The following is a 13,179-nucleotide window of genomic DNA, read 5'->3' as shown; positions in this document are numbered from 1 at the left end:
CACTACACTCAATCTTTCAATAATACCAAATTAGTGGTACACGCTAATATTATATTACTTCCTTCCAACTAGAGCTGAAACAATGAATCGATTATTATTGGATTACTAAATTAATCTACAAATATTTTGATAATCGATTAGTTTGAAGCTTTTTTTCACGATTAAAAAAAGATTTCCGATCATTTAAGCTTCTAAAATGTGAATATGTTACGGATAACAAAGAAATCATAGTGCTTGCTTTCATCGCCGCCCCGCCCCGCCCCCCCCTCCCTCTGCTACATTTCCTCCTCTAATGAACAGGAAAGGCTGTGAGTGTGTTTTAATAAACTGCGGGACTGTGTGGTTTTTATATCCATCTGGGATCTGATCCGGTGTGAAGAGAGCAAGAGAAGCCGTTTGCCCTCCATACTGTATGTGCTCTGCCAAAGAGCGCTCCTGGCATAAAAGGCTTGGATCCAGGTCTAGTTTCTGCCAATTAATGAAGAGGCTTGTCATAATTTAGGAGCTTAAACGTCATCGTTCAGTGCTCACAATCAATGACATTATGGCTCAAACGTTTACGACAACTCTGGTGATCTAATGTTGGCATTTTATCATATTTTGTCATGAAGTATGGATCATGCAGAGAGAGAGAGAGAGAGAGAGAGAGAGAGAGAGGTGAAGAAAAAGTAAGGATCACTAAAGTTTTTGGTTTCTGGTTGTACAGAGGCGATATCAGGCGCTGAGCCGGAACCTGCCCGACACCACATTAACTTGTGCCGATGGATGGGAGTGGAATGGGCTTGAGCACTTAGTCAGCCATTCAGTGATACATTAGTGAAGGCACTGAGGGCTGTGACAGAACAGAAGGTCGGGGACGGTCACTGCCGTCCCTGCTCGCGAGCAATTACGTAGCATAATGCTATTTATTCTCAAACAGAACAGAGTTGACACGGCATTCAATGGGTTAAAAAAAAAAGATCTGAAAGTAGTTAATGTCAAATTTTAAAGCTATAGGTCACAGCTTTTAAATTAAAATGAGTCTTATTGTAAAATTTTAGGAATAAAAAGTTCTTATGAGAAATATAATGGTGTCATCATATGTTTCCAATCTATTATATTTCATCTTTTAAATATAATCTATAGCTGTATTTGCCGTATGATTTTTTGGACATGTGCTGCTTACAGTGCTGTCACGTCACGATGCGCCCGTGTTCGCATCTTCTAATCTTTGCACATGCGACACACTTTCGGCACGTGTCAGATCCACAGTGAGACGATGAGGCAACGCATCCTTCCGTCCTTGTAACCTCATTGTGTGACATTTGACAAAATGGCAGCAAGCACAGAATCAAACCTGGTGAGACGACACAGTAAGAATTGTGTGGATTTGAATGGTTTTGGATACAAACAGCCTCGTCATATTGATTTTTCCTCTCTATTTGGAACGTTTCCAAACCGGCTGATTTATTCCAGGGATTTATACTCATTGTAAAACTAATGGGTGCAAAAATAGTTTCCTGGGTGAAAAGTGGAGCAAGGAGACTTTTTTCCTGGTGATTTCTAGTTAAATCATTTTAGTTTAAACCAAGTTAAGGAAAAATCACCAAAAAAGTCCACAAACTATTTTTACTGGTAAGATAATTTATTATTTAGACAATCTATTATCTCTGATTTCTTTAATTCTGTTTGGAATTCAAATAATCATTAGAAGGAACCTTTCCTTTACAACAGACTGATATACAACATTTCTACTCCAACTGCCATCTACTGTATATTCACAAACATGCCTGTAAACACATGGAATAAGTTGTGTGTGTGTGTGTGTGTGTGTGTGTGTGTAACCCTGAGGCAAAGAAAGCTGTCAGACAGCGGTGAAACTGGCTCTTCATGGCCGCTCTTTGATGCCGGATCAATACTTTTTCAAATGAGCGCTGCATGCGTCTATCACGCGGCCTTCACCGACTATTTTATCCCATTCATCTCCGCAGACATGACGTATTGGCAGGCAGCATGGTTGTGTTACACGCTCTCCCACTCTACTGCGCTTCTCTTCTGCAAACACGCGCACCAACAAAAACAGAGAGACAGCATCATACAGTATAAGAACTGCGTTTGGTTGTTTGGCCACAGAATGTAAGGACTTGAAAGAACAAGTAAGAGACACAATTTGCGAGACTCCATCCAACTGAGAAGTGTCGGGCTCCTGAACGTGAACCAAAACACAGCAGAGCAGCGGTGAAGGAAATGAAAGAAGGTGTTTCAGTTACTGCCCACACTGAAAAGGATGCTGAATATAGTCCGTAGGGATGGACGTGGATACTCGATCATGTAATGCTATGAAGAGACCGATGAGGGGCAGCCTGTGGGCAAGTGGAAAGGGGACTTGGCTTGTAACTGGAAGGTCGCCGGTTCAAGTTCCCACCAGGTTGAAAGGGCTGGGGTACCCCTGAGCAAGGTACCCAACCCCTATTGCTCCCCGGGTGCTACTCAGTGTGGCAGCCCACTGCACCTAATTCTAGGATGGGTCAAATGCAGAGAATAATTTCCCTAAGGGGATTAATAAAAAAAATATAAATAATCATCTTTGGCCTCCAGTCAGATGGTGTAAAAGAAGTAAACAAACACTTAAAGATTAATAAACTTTGCATAAAATATTGAATATTGGAAGCACTAAATACTTAGTGAGCTTAGCAGGAGAGGAACGCAAATTAAACTAATTAAACTGGACTTTTTCACTATAATTTAATTTCTATTTTGGTTAACGTTGTTCTAGTTATACAGAGATTTTTGTGGGATTATAAAGGGCTAAAATATCACGTGACATCTATGAGCGAGAGTGAGCGAGAGACGTTAGTGTATGAATAAAAATGCACACTCATTCTGTGCTCCAAACTTCAACTTGACTCACTTTCGCTGCCGCCTGCAAGGTGACTTACAACCAAAATAAAACCATTCTTTCTCAAGATTGAGCCACGCTAAACCAAAGGCATCCCAGAAGACAATGTGCTGGATTCTGCTCTTTGCGAAACCACATCGAGGCCAAGCTATTTTTGAAAGGCAAACCTTAGGCTACAGACCTGCTCCTGTGCTTAATTCTGATTCTAATTCAGGGACTATGCCGTTTGTCGAGTTATGATGAAAGTCGTTTGCTTCCTTGGTGGATATGAGGCACGAGTAGACAAAAAGTGCAGATTGCACCTTATAAATGGACGTGTAGTGGGGCTCATTTTCCCGGTAACCCAGCGGTGCTTGACTTGATTACACGCGTCCTTGAACGCCATCTGAACATGACATCGGTGGCATTTGTGAGAACTGGGTGTCACTGATAATGCTCCGTCACATTACACCTGCTCACACACATACGCACTGCAGTGTAATTGCACAACACTACATGAGGTTAAATGCTGCCCACGCAGGTAGCACATCTTCCATACTGTTGCCATGAAACCTGAACCTGTCATTCGTGAGGAGCCTTAAATAGATGAGCAACTACCAGGAGTAAGATTCACCCCTCAACCCCCCCCATCTGTACCTGTTTGTCCTTACTGTAAGATTTATTTCACCCTCCTCTCCTCGAGATTTATCCCTATCAGAGGGGCAAGGACATCTATTGCAGTCTTCTGAAGGTCCAGGGTGGCGACACTGTTGCCTGTAGATCACTGCCTATCATGGGCGTAGGTGACAGCTCACTCGCGAGTGGCTGCAGGTCTGATAAAGAGTGAGGTCCTGGGCCTTGTTGTGACATCCATCACCAATCCTTCAATCCTAATATACATACTTCATCAAGGCTGGGGGGGGCAAGGATGAAGGAGACAGGCTGTAAAAGATGGTTCCCAACACTCCACCTCTTCATCCATTCAGTTTTATTACCCCTGATGAGCCGGTGGTTAGAGGGCTCCTTAATAGATGGGAACTGGATTCAGACCTTTATTGAAGTCTACAGAAGTCGATTCTCGCCGACTTCCCCACACCTGCATTTTCCACCTCAGCTATACGTTTCCCACTGAGGAATACTTTGCAGCAGACAGAGTAGTGAGGATGACAGAGAGTAAACAACTGCAGACTGAGTTAATGCCTGTGCCAGTGGGAGCGCGTGCGGGTGGGGGGGTGTGATGGTGTTTTTCCAGCTAACCGGTGAAAGTGTGTCAGTCACGTCTGCATAAAAACATCAATCTAAACATTCAGCAACCTGGTCCTTTTATCACATGACATAGATAAAGATGACACACTGCATTAAATGCTCACGCTTATGTTGCCATTATGTAATAAATAGTGCTGTCAAAAGAAATAATAAAATATTTAATCATTTTAATGTCATTGTTGACTCGCGATTAATCGCACATTCTTATCTATTCTAAATGATTGATTATTTTCTCTCATTTTAATGCTCTTATCGACACAGAAAAGTGGATCGGCTTGCTTTGTGCAGATGTTTATTTTATGGAGACAATATCTCTGTCACCCTGCATGTTTGGAGTTATTCCTCTTATTGTGAGAGCCGCACAATATTAACAGAGGCTGTGTATCAGCCTGCAGTGCTGAGAATAAAGTGCCATCCTTCCGTGGTTTAATGTGTTGTTGCCGTAACGAGTTAATCCGAGCTAAAGGAGCTAGCGGCCTTCGGAGGTCTCCTTACTACGGTTCGGGGGTCTGCCAGCGTGGTTGCTAACACTGCATACATCATTACTTAAATGTGGGGACTGTGTTGAGTAATGATGGATACGGAGAGCCCGAAAGCGCACGCATCGCTCGCCGTCCACTCAAAACGTAACATTAGCCTACTACTCAAACAAGTGTGTGCAGCGTGTTGTTTTGTTTCCGGTCTAGCTAGATCCGGTGTGGTGTTGTCGTTTTTCTAACGTTACTACTGACAAAAAACTCCAAAGTTTGCTAGGCCAAAAAGAACGTTAATCTTGCGCTAAAAAAAAATTGACGCTGTTAAAATGGGTTTGCGCTAACGCCGTTGATAACGCGTTAAACTGGCGGCACTAGTAATAAACCTAACTTTTGTGCACTGTAGCTGTTTCCAATCACATTTTGAGTTGAGTGAGGCAGAAGGGGAGGAAATAATCTCACTGGGGAAGTGAGTCAGGTTAGAAGTGATTTAAAGGGACATCTTTTTCTGTATTTATACATTTTGTTGTTTATCTTTCTTTGAGCACTTTGAAAGCACACTTCCTTCCTTTTTTACGGCTTTTCATCCACTGGTTTAAGTACAGTAGCAGCACCTCAGTGGTTCCAGGGAAGCAGGGCATTTGGTCATAAACCTGGAAGTAAGGACACATAGGTCTCCCCTCTGTCATTCTAAAGCACTCTCTCTGTAGTGCTGTGGTAAATAGAATCAGTGTTTTTTTTGTACAGGAGTTTCTGCTGGTGTGAGAGTAGCAGGTTATTCCGGACCCCCGAGGAGACGTTGAGATACTGATAAGTCCTGTAGGAGAAAAGGCAGCGGGTGATTAATTGCACCGGTTGTGGAATCGTGATTATCTTGTGCCTGCTGGTGTGTTTGTTTTGAACATTGGGGAGTCCTGTGTCAAGCATTGGCTGGGCCTGTTGTACCGTGGATCTTCTCTTTCTGAGCAAATAGCCCATTCATTGTTGTAGCCGTCTTCAGGAGATGCAGACTCGTTTCATTCCGTCTTCACAAGTTTAATTTGTTCCTCCTTCAGTTTGGTACGTCTGTGCACAAATGCCCCAGCGTCGTCAGATACAGATATTAAAAAAAAGATGAATGAATGAATTTTGGTTTCAAATTTTATTTGTGAAAGGGTTTTATGAAAGAAACTTGTTTAAATGTGCTTAATTCGTGCTTGGCACCAACATGTGCCTGTGTGCTGTGTTGAATGAATGCAGAGCAGAGAGTTTGCTGCAGTATCATTGCACCCACACAAGTCTGATTATTACTCAGCAGTTATTTAAATTAAGCCCAAATAGAGTCATTAAAAAGGAGAGTTTTTTCCTTCCATCTTTTTAGAGTTTGTACAGTGTTTAATATCATGCAAATGAGTCTGTCCCTCACTTTGACTTTTATATCTCTAATATACATTATGTGATTCTTTTTCTTTGATGGAAAAGTAGATATGGGGTCAACTCTGGCTCTGTGACATGTGGGAACACATGTGAACATTTCCGTCAGAATCCTGGTTATACATCTTGGAAGAGAAGATACTGTGCTATCTACTTGAATTGATCTGCTAATCCGGGAACACAGATTAAATCTGAGGCGACATAGGTCCAGTACAAACACAGAATCCCGGTACAGAATAAGCAGATTGCTGTTAAAGAAGATCTTATTTATGAAACGTACAGTAACGCATGGCTTCACGAAAGCAACTCTAGCCACAGTAGCGTGACCTTGGGCTTGTGCATGTCTCTGCATCTGCTTGTCTACTAATATGGTATTATGGGCTGGATATGTGGTGATTGTGGGGCCATAATCACACACCACCTAAACGCTCCGTTTAATCACTGCTGCATTGGTGTATATGCAGTCGCTAATTGCACGTTTGCCTTGCTGTCCCGCAACCTGTCTGCTCTCTACCAACCATATAATCACATAACACGGATTTTGAAAATCAATCTTTTCCTATTTGCTTTTGTCATTTTACTTTTCTTTTTCAGCAACCAAGGATATATTTGACAGAGCCTTCATTGTTGTTTATCTGGGGTGTCTTTTGAATTTGAGTTATTTTGTGAGCTTGGCCTGTTTCTTTTCTTATTGTTCTATTGTTCTCTCTATGTGTTGTACTGTTATTTAAAGCTATTACTACTTTTGACACCTTTTTCTGTGCCTTGTGTTTTTTGCTGCTGCTGTTGTTGTTGTTGTTGTTGTTGTTTTTTGTTTCTGTGCGTGGTGAGCTTTCTAACCCTGGTTCATTCTGTTATGGCACCACCACAGTCCAGGATGACGCTGCCCCAGGTACCCAGGAGTACATTATGTTACGGCAGGACTCCATCCACTCCGCGGATATAAGGAGTAAAGGGTCCCCCTTTCGTGCTAAGTGTCACGAAATCTTCTGCTGCCCCCTGAAGCAAGTCGTCCACAAAGAAAGTGCAGAGCCCGAAGGTTTGTTCCCACCCCCTTTTTGTTTTAATTTGCTGATGCTCCTCGTCTCCCCTCCCTCCTCCCCATTTTGTCCCCCCCTCATATTCTGTGTGAACCGACGGTTCTCCACTTCTCCAAACTAAGTTCTCTTTCATTCTTGTCCCATTTTTAGACAGCGTCTGCGGTGCTTCTCTAGCATGTGTGCGCATGAATGTGTGAATGCGTGCACAACAGTGTGTGCGCGAGCACAATACGAGACCGCTGAGACTGCTCGGGGGCGTGTTCACATGTAGAGAACCAAAGAGGCCACTTCTGTCCTGTGTATGTGTGTGTGTGTGTTTGTGTGCACACCCTCCATGTTGGACTGAGGAGCATAGCATCTGTAGCTCCCCCCCCCTCATCCGAAAACCATTAACTTGGTCATTGCCAGCCCGAGGCGCATGCACAGAGCAAAACAAAGTGCAAAACAAAAAAGGGGCAGCTGCCGCCCTAATGAGCTCTATGACTTCGCAATTTGAGCATGTGCTTGATAGTTTCACTGGCCGCACAGAATAAATCTTTTATCCTCCCCTGCTGAAGACTATGCAAGTTTGAAATCTTTCATATTCTATGACTAAACAGTGATACTCAGCTTCAGTCAGCAAATCCCCTCCTCTTGTAAGCTGCACGTCTGCCTGTGGCTCTGTAGCTCTTCTCTACTTTCTTCACTAAGATTACTGTACCCATCATGCAACATTGTTCACCTTCGTCTACACTTCCACTTCTTTTTCCACCCTTAACGCTTGGCGAAAGCTCGACCAATCTGCATCCTGTTTGTGTTGTCTGCCTTTACATTTAGACATGTTGAAGATGTGCGGTAGAGTAAACAATACGAAAGAATAAATAAATAAATGTTCTCTGTGCTGCAAGCATGCAACCATATCATGCACTGTCTGGTACTCGGGCTCTCTGAATGCCTCATTTATCATCACCCCCAATAGAGTGCTAAGACTGTAGAAATTGCCTTCTTTTGCAGACTTCCTGCTAGGTAAGATATGAACTGTCTCACTGCTGATGCGTTTTCTGCTATGTATTGCACCATGTTCTGATGTCTCTAAAGAGGGTCATATGTAGCGCAGCACCTCTCGACTGAAACGCCCGTTAAGTTGAAGGTTGTCTGTGTAACAGTCCAGAAAGTCAAGAACATGCTCTTCTGTGTGTGTGTGTGTGTGTGTGCATGAGAGAGAGAGAGAGATAAAAACTAGAATCTCCAGCAGAGGACTGGCGAGAGACGTACAGATGTATTATTCAGTTTGGCTGCAGCTCCAGTCGGACGTGACTGAATTTACCAAGGAAGCGGTGGAGGGGGGGTGCTTATGTAAGCTGATCATGAAGATGTCATTAATTTTGATGCATGATGTCAATGGAAAATGTGTTTAACCATGTGTGGAGTCGGCTGCACAGATGCAGAGACAAACCACTTAGAGTACAGAAATGTTGAGGCAGATGCAAAATGAAAGGAAAAACAAAACAAATATTAGGCGTCTTCATAAAATGGAACAGCTTTACTATTTCTTACTGGCTTTGATTTTACAAATCTCTCGACTGTACTGGAGGGATTAGCATCAATTTTCCAAAAATATAATCCCCTGTTTGCTGATTTGATGACGCGTCAGAGTGCTGTCAAATATGGCACATTGCTCCATGATCTCCCACAGGTGTATAGGTTGAGATCTGGTGTCTTTGAAGGCCACAACTGACTGATAAACCCATGACTCCTTGTACCCTATATGGATGGAGCCTCCACTCATATTTCAGGTTTCTACTTCATTTTGCAATCCGTCTGCTTGTATTTAGTTATGTGTGTTGATAATTCAGGAGATTTGTTTTGCAAAGAAGAACAAGAAGGTTATTTGCTGTGTGAGATCTGAGCAGGGAAGTCAATCTTGTCAAGTTGTTACTGTGGCAACAACATTCCCACTGCTGTGTGTCGCTATGTGTTATTTATGATTGTCATCATTTCTGTGGATCCTAGATGTAATCACACTACGGTGGCTAAATGCTGAGTTGAGTTTGAAGGTGGATTTCAGCGCGCACACACACACACACACACACACACACACAAAACCTCAACAAAAAGCCTCAAAGAGATCACACAGAGATGGATCCTGTACAAAAGAGGTGGGAGGGAAGCTTTTACCCGTCTGTGCTCATAGGCCAGTTGTCAGATAACTGTATGGATCTTTTGTTTCTTTTAATTCTCTTAAAAAAATAACTCTTTTAATTAGAGTTCATTAGCTGCCTAGCAACTGTGCTATGCTAGCCAAACATTACGACTAATATTTCTTGCCCGTCTGGTCCGTAAATGAAATTTAGGACATTCATGTAGCAATTATTTTGACTGATACAGCGATTGTGATAGGAGTCCTGGCTGCTGTGACTGAGCATATAATTTGGTGTCTGTCTACAAACACAACATATTATATCATCTGGAGAAGGAATTAATGGCTGTGTCTATTGATTTGGATAATGAAATTAGTACTGTACAATAGGGATGGGAATTGGTATCGGTCAGTATTGGTATCGGTCCGATACTGGTCAAAATCACTGGATCGGATATTAGACAGATACAAATGTGTAATTCAATACAATCAAAAAATCTATATATATTTACATATATATATATACATACATATATATATATATATATATATACATACATACATATATACATACATACATATATACATATATGTACATACATACATATATATTTATATACACACATACATACATACATATATATTTATATACATACATACATACATACACACATATATATAAAATATTAAATATTATATTGCATGCTTCACTATGTAAAAATGTTTATTTCTTCTTTTTGGAAGAACAATATTTGATGCACAGTTGGAGAATGACGTCTTTGAAATAACTCAGCACAAATGTGTTGTTAAGGCTTCAAAGTTCATAAATGGTCTAAAATGACTGTATCGGACTGAGTTTGTGATATCGGTATCAGAGACAAAACGTGGTATTGTCCCATCCCTACTATATACTGTAACTATAAAGACTCTTTGAATCCCATAGACACCAAGACCTGTAAGATTTAGCTTCATAATCATGATACAGACCAAGATATTGGTTTCCCAAAGCCACTGGAGACAGCAGAACATCATAACAGCAGCACATTGACTCGGACTGTACACCTGAGAGTAGAACTCCTGTAACATCAGAGGTGTATATGGAGTGTTAAAGAACACAGAGGACACTGGACTCTCTCTCTCTCTCTCTCTCTCTCTGCCCCCCGCCTGCTGTCAAACTATTTGCTCAGTAGCTTACTCTCTCTCTTTGCTTCAGTCTGTTGTCACCACCTCTTGACTCTTCATCCTCACTTCACTCTCAAACCCCTGTGACCTGTTCACGGCAGAAAAGAAACATGGTGCCTAAGGGGCAGACATGTAAATATCTCATCCATAATTCAAATGACTGCAGCAATGTGTATGTTGATAGTTTCAGGCTGTGCAATATGTACACACTGTAGAGAGACTGGTGCCCATAGAGGGATGTGAACACACAAGTTTAAAGCATGAGGAAATATTTTTGAAAAACATTTAACTAAAATTTGATCATAAATTAAAAAAAAACAAAAAAAAACACACGACAGACCAATAATATGAGAAAAGCTATCCAGTAAAGGCTAAAATACACTGTGTACAAACAAGTGTCACACTCATACCGCTAGGTGCAAAAAATGGCCCACTGAAAACTGCAATTTTTGATCTCACTTCCATTAAAGCATAATATATGCATTTTATCATAAAAACATAGTATTTCCACTCGATGGCACTGTCTCAATCATTGACATTTGCCAGGCTGTAATAATTCAACATGCATGAAAATAATTCACATTTTCTGTTCATCTGAAAACATGGTGTCATTTTGACAAAAACCTAGCATTCAAAGGGTTAAAATATTTAAAAATGTATTAGTATTTGATAAAAAAAAAGCTAAATGAAAAGTAGAACATAATAATGTATGATATTTTTTTAATAGCTTGCTTTTAAAATGCAAATTTTTCTGTGCTTCACGGTACGAGTGTGACTAATATTAAACCCGGCCCTAAGGGTTAATTGTGAGCTTTCAGATTAAATATGTAAAGCTGTGTAATGAAGTCAGTAATGTTATTTGTCCATAAGAGATGAAAACAAAAAAAAAAGAAAAGAAGGGTCCGCAGCACTTGAGCTGCACAACATTCAGCCCACTGTCGTAATCACTTTTAGTCTTATTAACAAAATAACTCATCTGTCATCTGCTGCCCACTCAGCTGGGACAATGTAAGCAGAAGTGTGGGGGGAATGAATCGTTCCCATCCATATCCCACACTCACTCACTCACTCATACGCAGTAATTCATCACAAAGTTGATGTGAAGCAATTACATTTCAGGGGGCCCTCGCACGCACGCACGCACACACACACACACACAGACACACACACAACAGGAAGGTTGACACAAGACAAACACGCAGCCTCGGGATGCACTCGTGCCCCAGTTCAACAGCGAGATTCATTTTCGTTTTTTTTCCCATTTCTACGCTCTGTCTTCCCGCGCCGAAGCAACAGCTCTGTTTGTTGACGTCAATACATAAATAGACTACACATGAATAAATAATGCATGCGATAATGTGATTCAGTGCCTAGAGAGAGTACGCTGGCAGCGTCAATGTCACACACATCAGCACTGTCGCTTGTTGTAGGGGTGAGACTTGACCTCTGTCATCTGAACAACTGATTATTGGAAGAGAAAAAAAACTACTGTGCAGTTATCAAATTATCAAGAGACTGGTACAGATTATGAGAAAAGAGAAAAGGGTTGAGTGTCATTGTCATAATCGTTATCATTATCCTTCCATCTGTAAAAAAAATGGTCATCACGGCCAAAAATCCCCTCAGATTTAACCTGAAATTGTACCGTTTCAATTTGTGGGCCCACTGGGGCTTGGACTACAGGCACAGACAAACAGCAGGAGTGGGTGTACATGGCAACATTAATGAGAAACTACTCAAGAGACAAGTCGAGAAGTGAAGCTAAGTAAAGTTGCCAGGCCCATTACATTTAATCACTGTCAACTTAATTAGCACTTCTCTTTATTTCACCTCAACGTCCCGGATCCTCTTCTCGTGACACACTCGGTCACAGATACATAATAAGGTAAAGGAGCAAATCACCTCCTGTTCACAAACGCAGCGCATTGATTTCTTAATCATTTATTTATTGAGTGACACAATGCGGCGGTTTAGATGTACAGCTCATGCTCAGGAAGCATGTCATTGCCTCAGTGTGCCGCGCTGCTGGAGAAAGTCATCGGCCCTGTGAGCCGTCCATTATTCTTCCTTTGAAATCTGAATCGGCATCATTAAAAGGTTGGACTGGACAAAACCAGAAGGTGCCATCATCTACGTTGTGCATCAGATCCAGATGTAAATACCTGCAAGGAAAAGCTGAAATGTTCAAACCCAAGTCTATGGTAAAAATAAAATGCTGTAGTCTCCGTCATTCTCACTGTGCGACTCAACTATGACAAAACCCTTTACCCAGCATGACACCAAAATCCCGGCTTATGTCACACTAATGGCCGTGGCCTTTTATTTTTGTTTGTTCAGTGAAGATCCCTTTTTAAAAACAGGTCAGCTCTAAATCAACCTCGAAAAAGGGACAGTCAGTCGAGCGAGTCAGTATATATTACATAGTCATGTAATATGTTAACCATGCGTGAAGCATCTCGACGTAGGGATCAACGGTGGCTCAATGTAAACTTTTCTTTTGTGTTTTTCCTACATGAAGAACTTCTTTTCCATTATGAAGGAAACTGATGCGTTTTTTCCTCTGGTAGGTATTTTGAATGACTGTTTGTGCAGAGGAACATACGCCTTTAGCATCTCTGGCTACATGCAATGATAGCGGATTTAACCCCGTACTGTCGAGTATAAAACTCCACACACGATCGCAGTCAAAGGCTGCATACGATGCACAGTATTTGGTCCTGTGCCAACACTGCAGCGCGCCTCTCTACTCGTTATTCATCAGCTCGCTCCTTTCTCCGTCACAAACACAGACAATAACTCCACTCTTCTCGCCTGCGCTGTCTCCTCTTT

The 13,179-nt window shown here is 41.6% G+C and overlaps 2 protein-coding genes across 4 annotated transcripts in view; one reads left to right on the top strand and one right to left on the bottom strand.

Annotated features, from left to right (window-relative positions):
• f9a (coagulation factor IXa) overlaps nucleotides 1-13,179 on the bottom strand; it is a 104,586-nt gene that overhangs the window by 42,276 nt on the left and 49,131 nt on the right. The window lies entirely within an intron of this gene.
• fgf13a (fibroblast growth factor 13a) overlaps nucleotides 1-13,179 on the top strand; it is a 76,454-nt gene that overhangs the window by 29,540 nt on the left and 33,735 nt on the right. For 2 of the 3 annotated variants that reach the window (XM_044039934.1, XM_044039933.1), the window contains exon 3: nucleotides 6,881-7,048. The exons of the other annotated variant lie outside the window; for it this stretch is intronic. In XM_044039934.1, the coding sequence (XP_043895869.1) occupies nucleotides 6,881-7,048 (168 nt within the window). The remainder of the gene's footprint in view (nucleotides 1-6,880; nucleotides 7,049-13,179) is intronic. 3 annotated transcript variants of the gene reach the window in all.

Source organism: Solea senegalensis, linkage group LG12 (genome assembly GCF_019176455.1).
Source record: "Solea senegalensis isolate Sse05_10M linkage group LG12, IFAPA_SoseM_1, whole genome shotgun sequence".
Lineage (NCBI taxonomy): Eukaryota > Metazoa > Chordata > Actinopteri > Pleuronectiformes > Soleidae > Solea > Solea senegalensis.
This window is presented reverse-complemented; position numbering and strand designations above follow the sequence as displayed.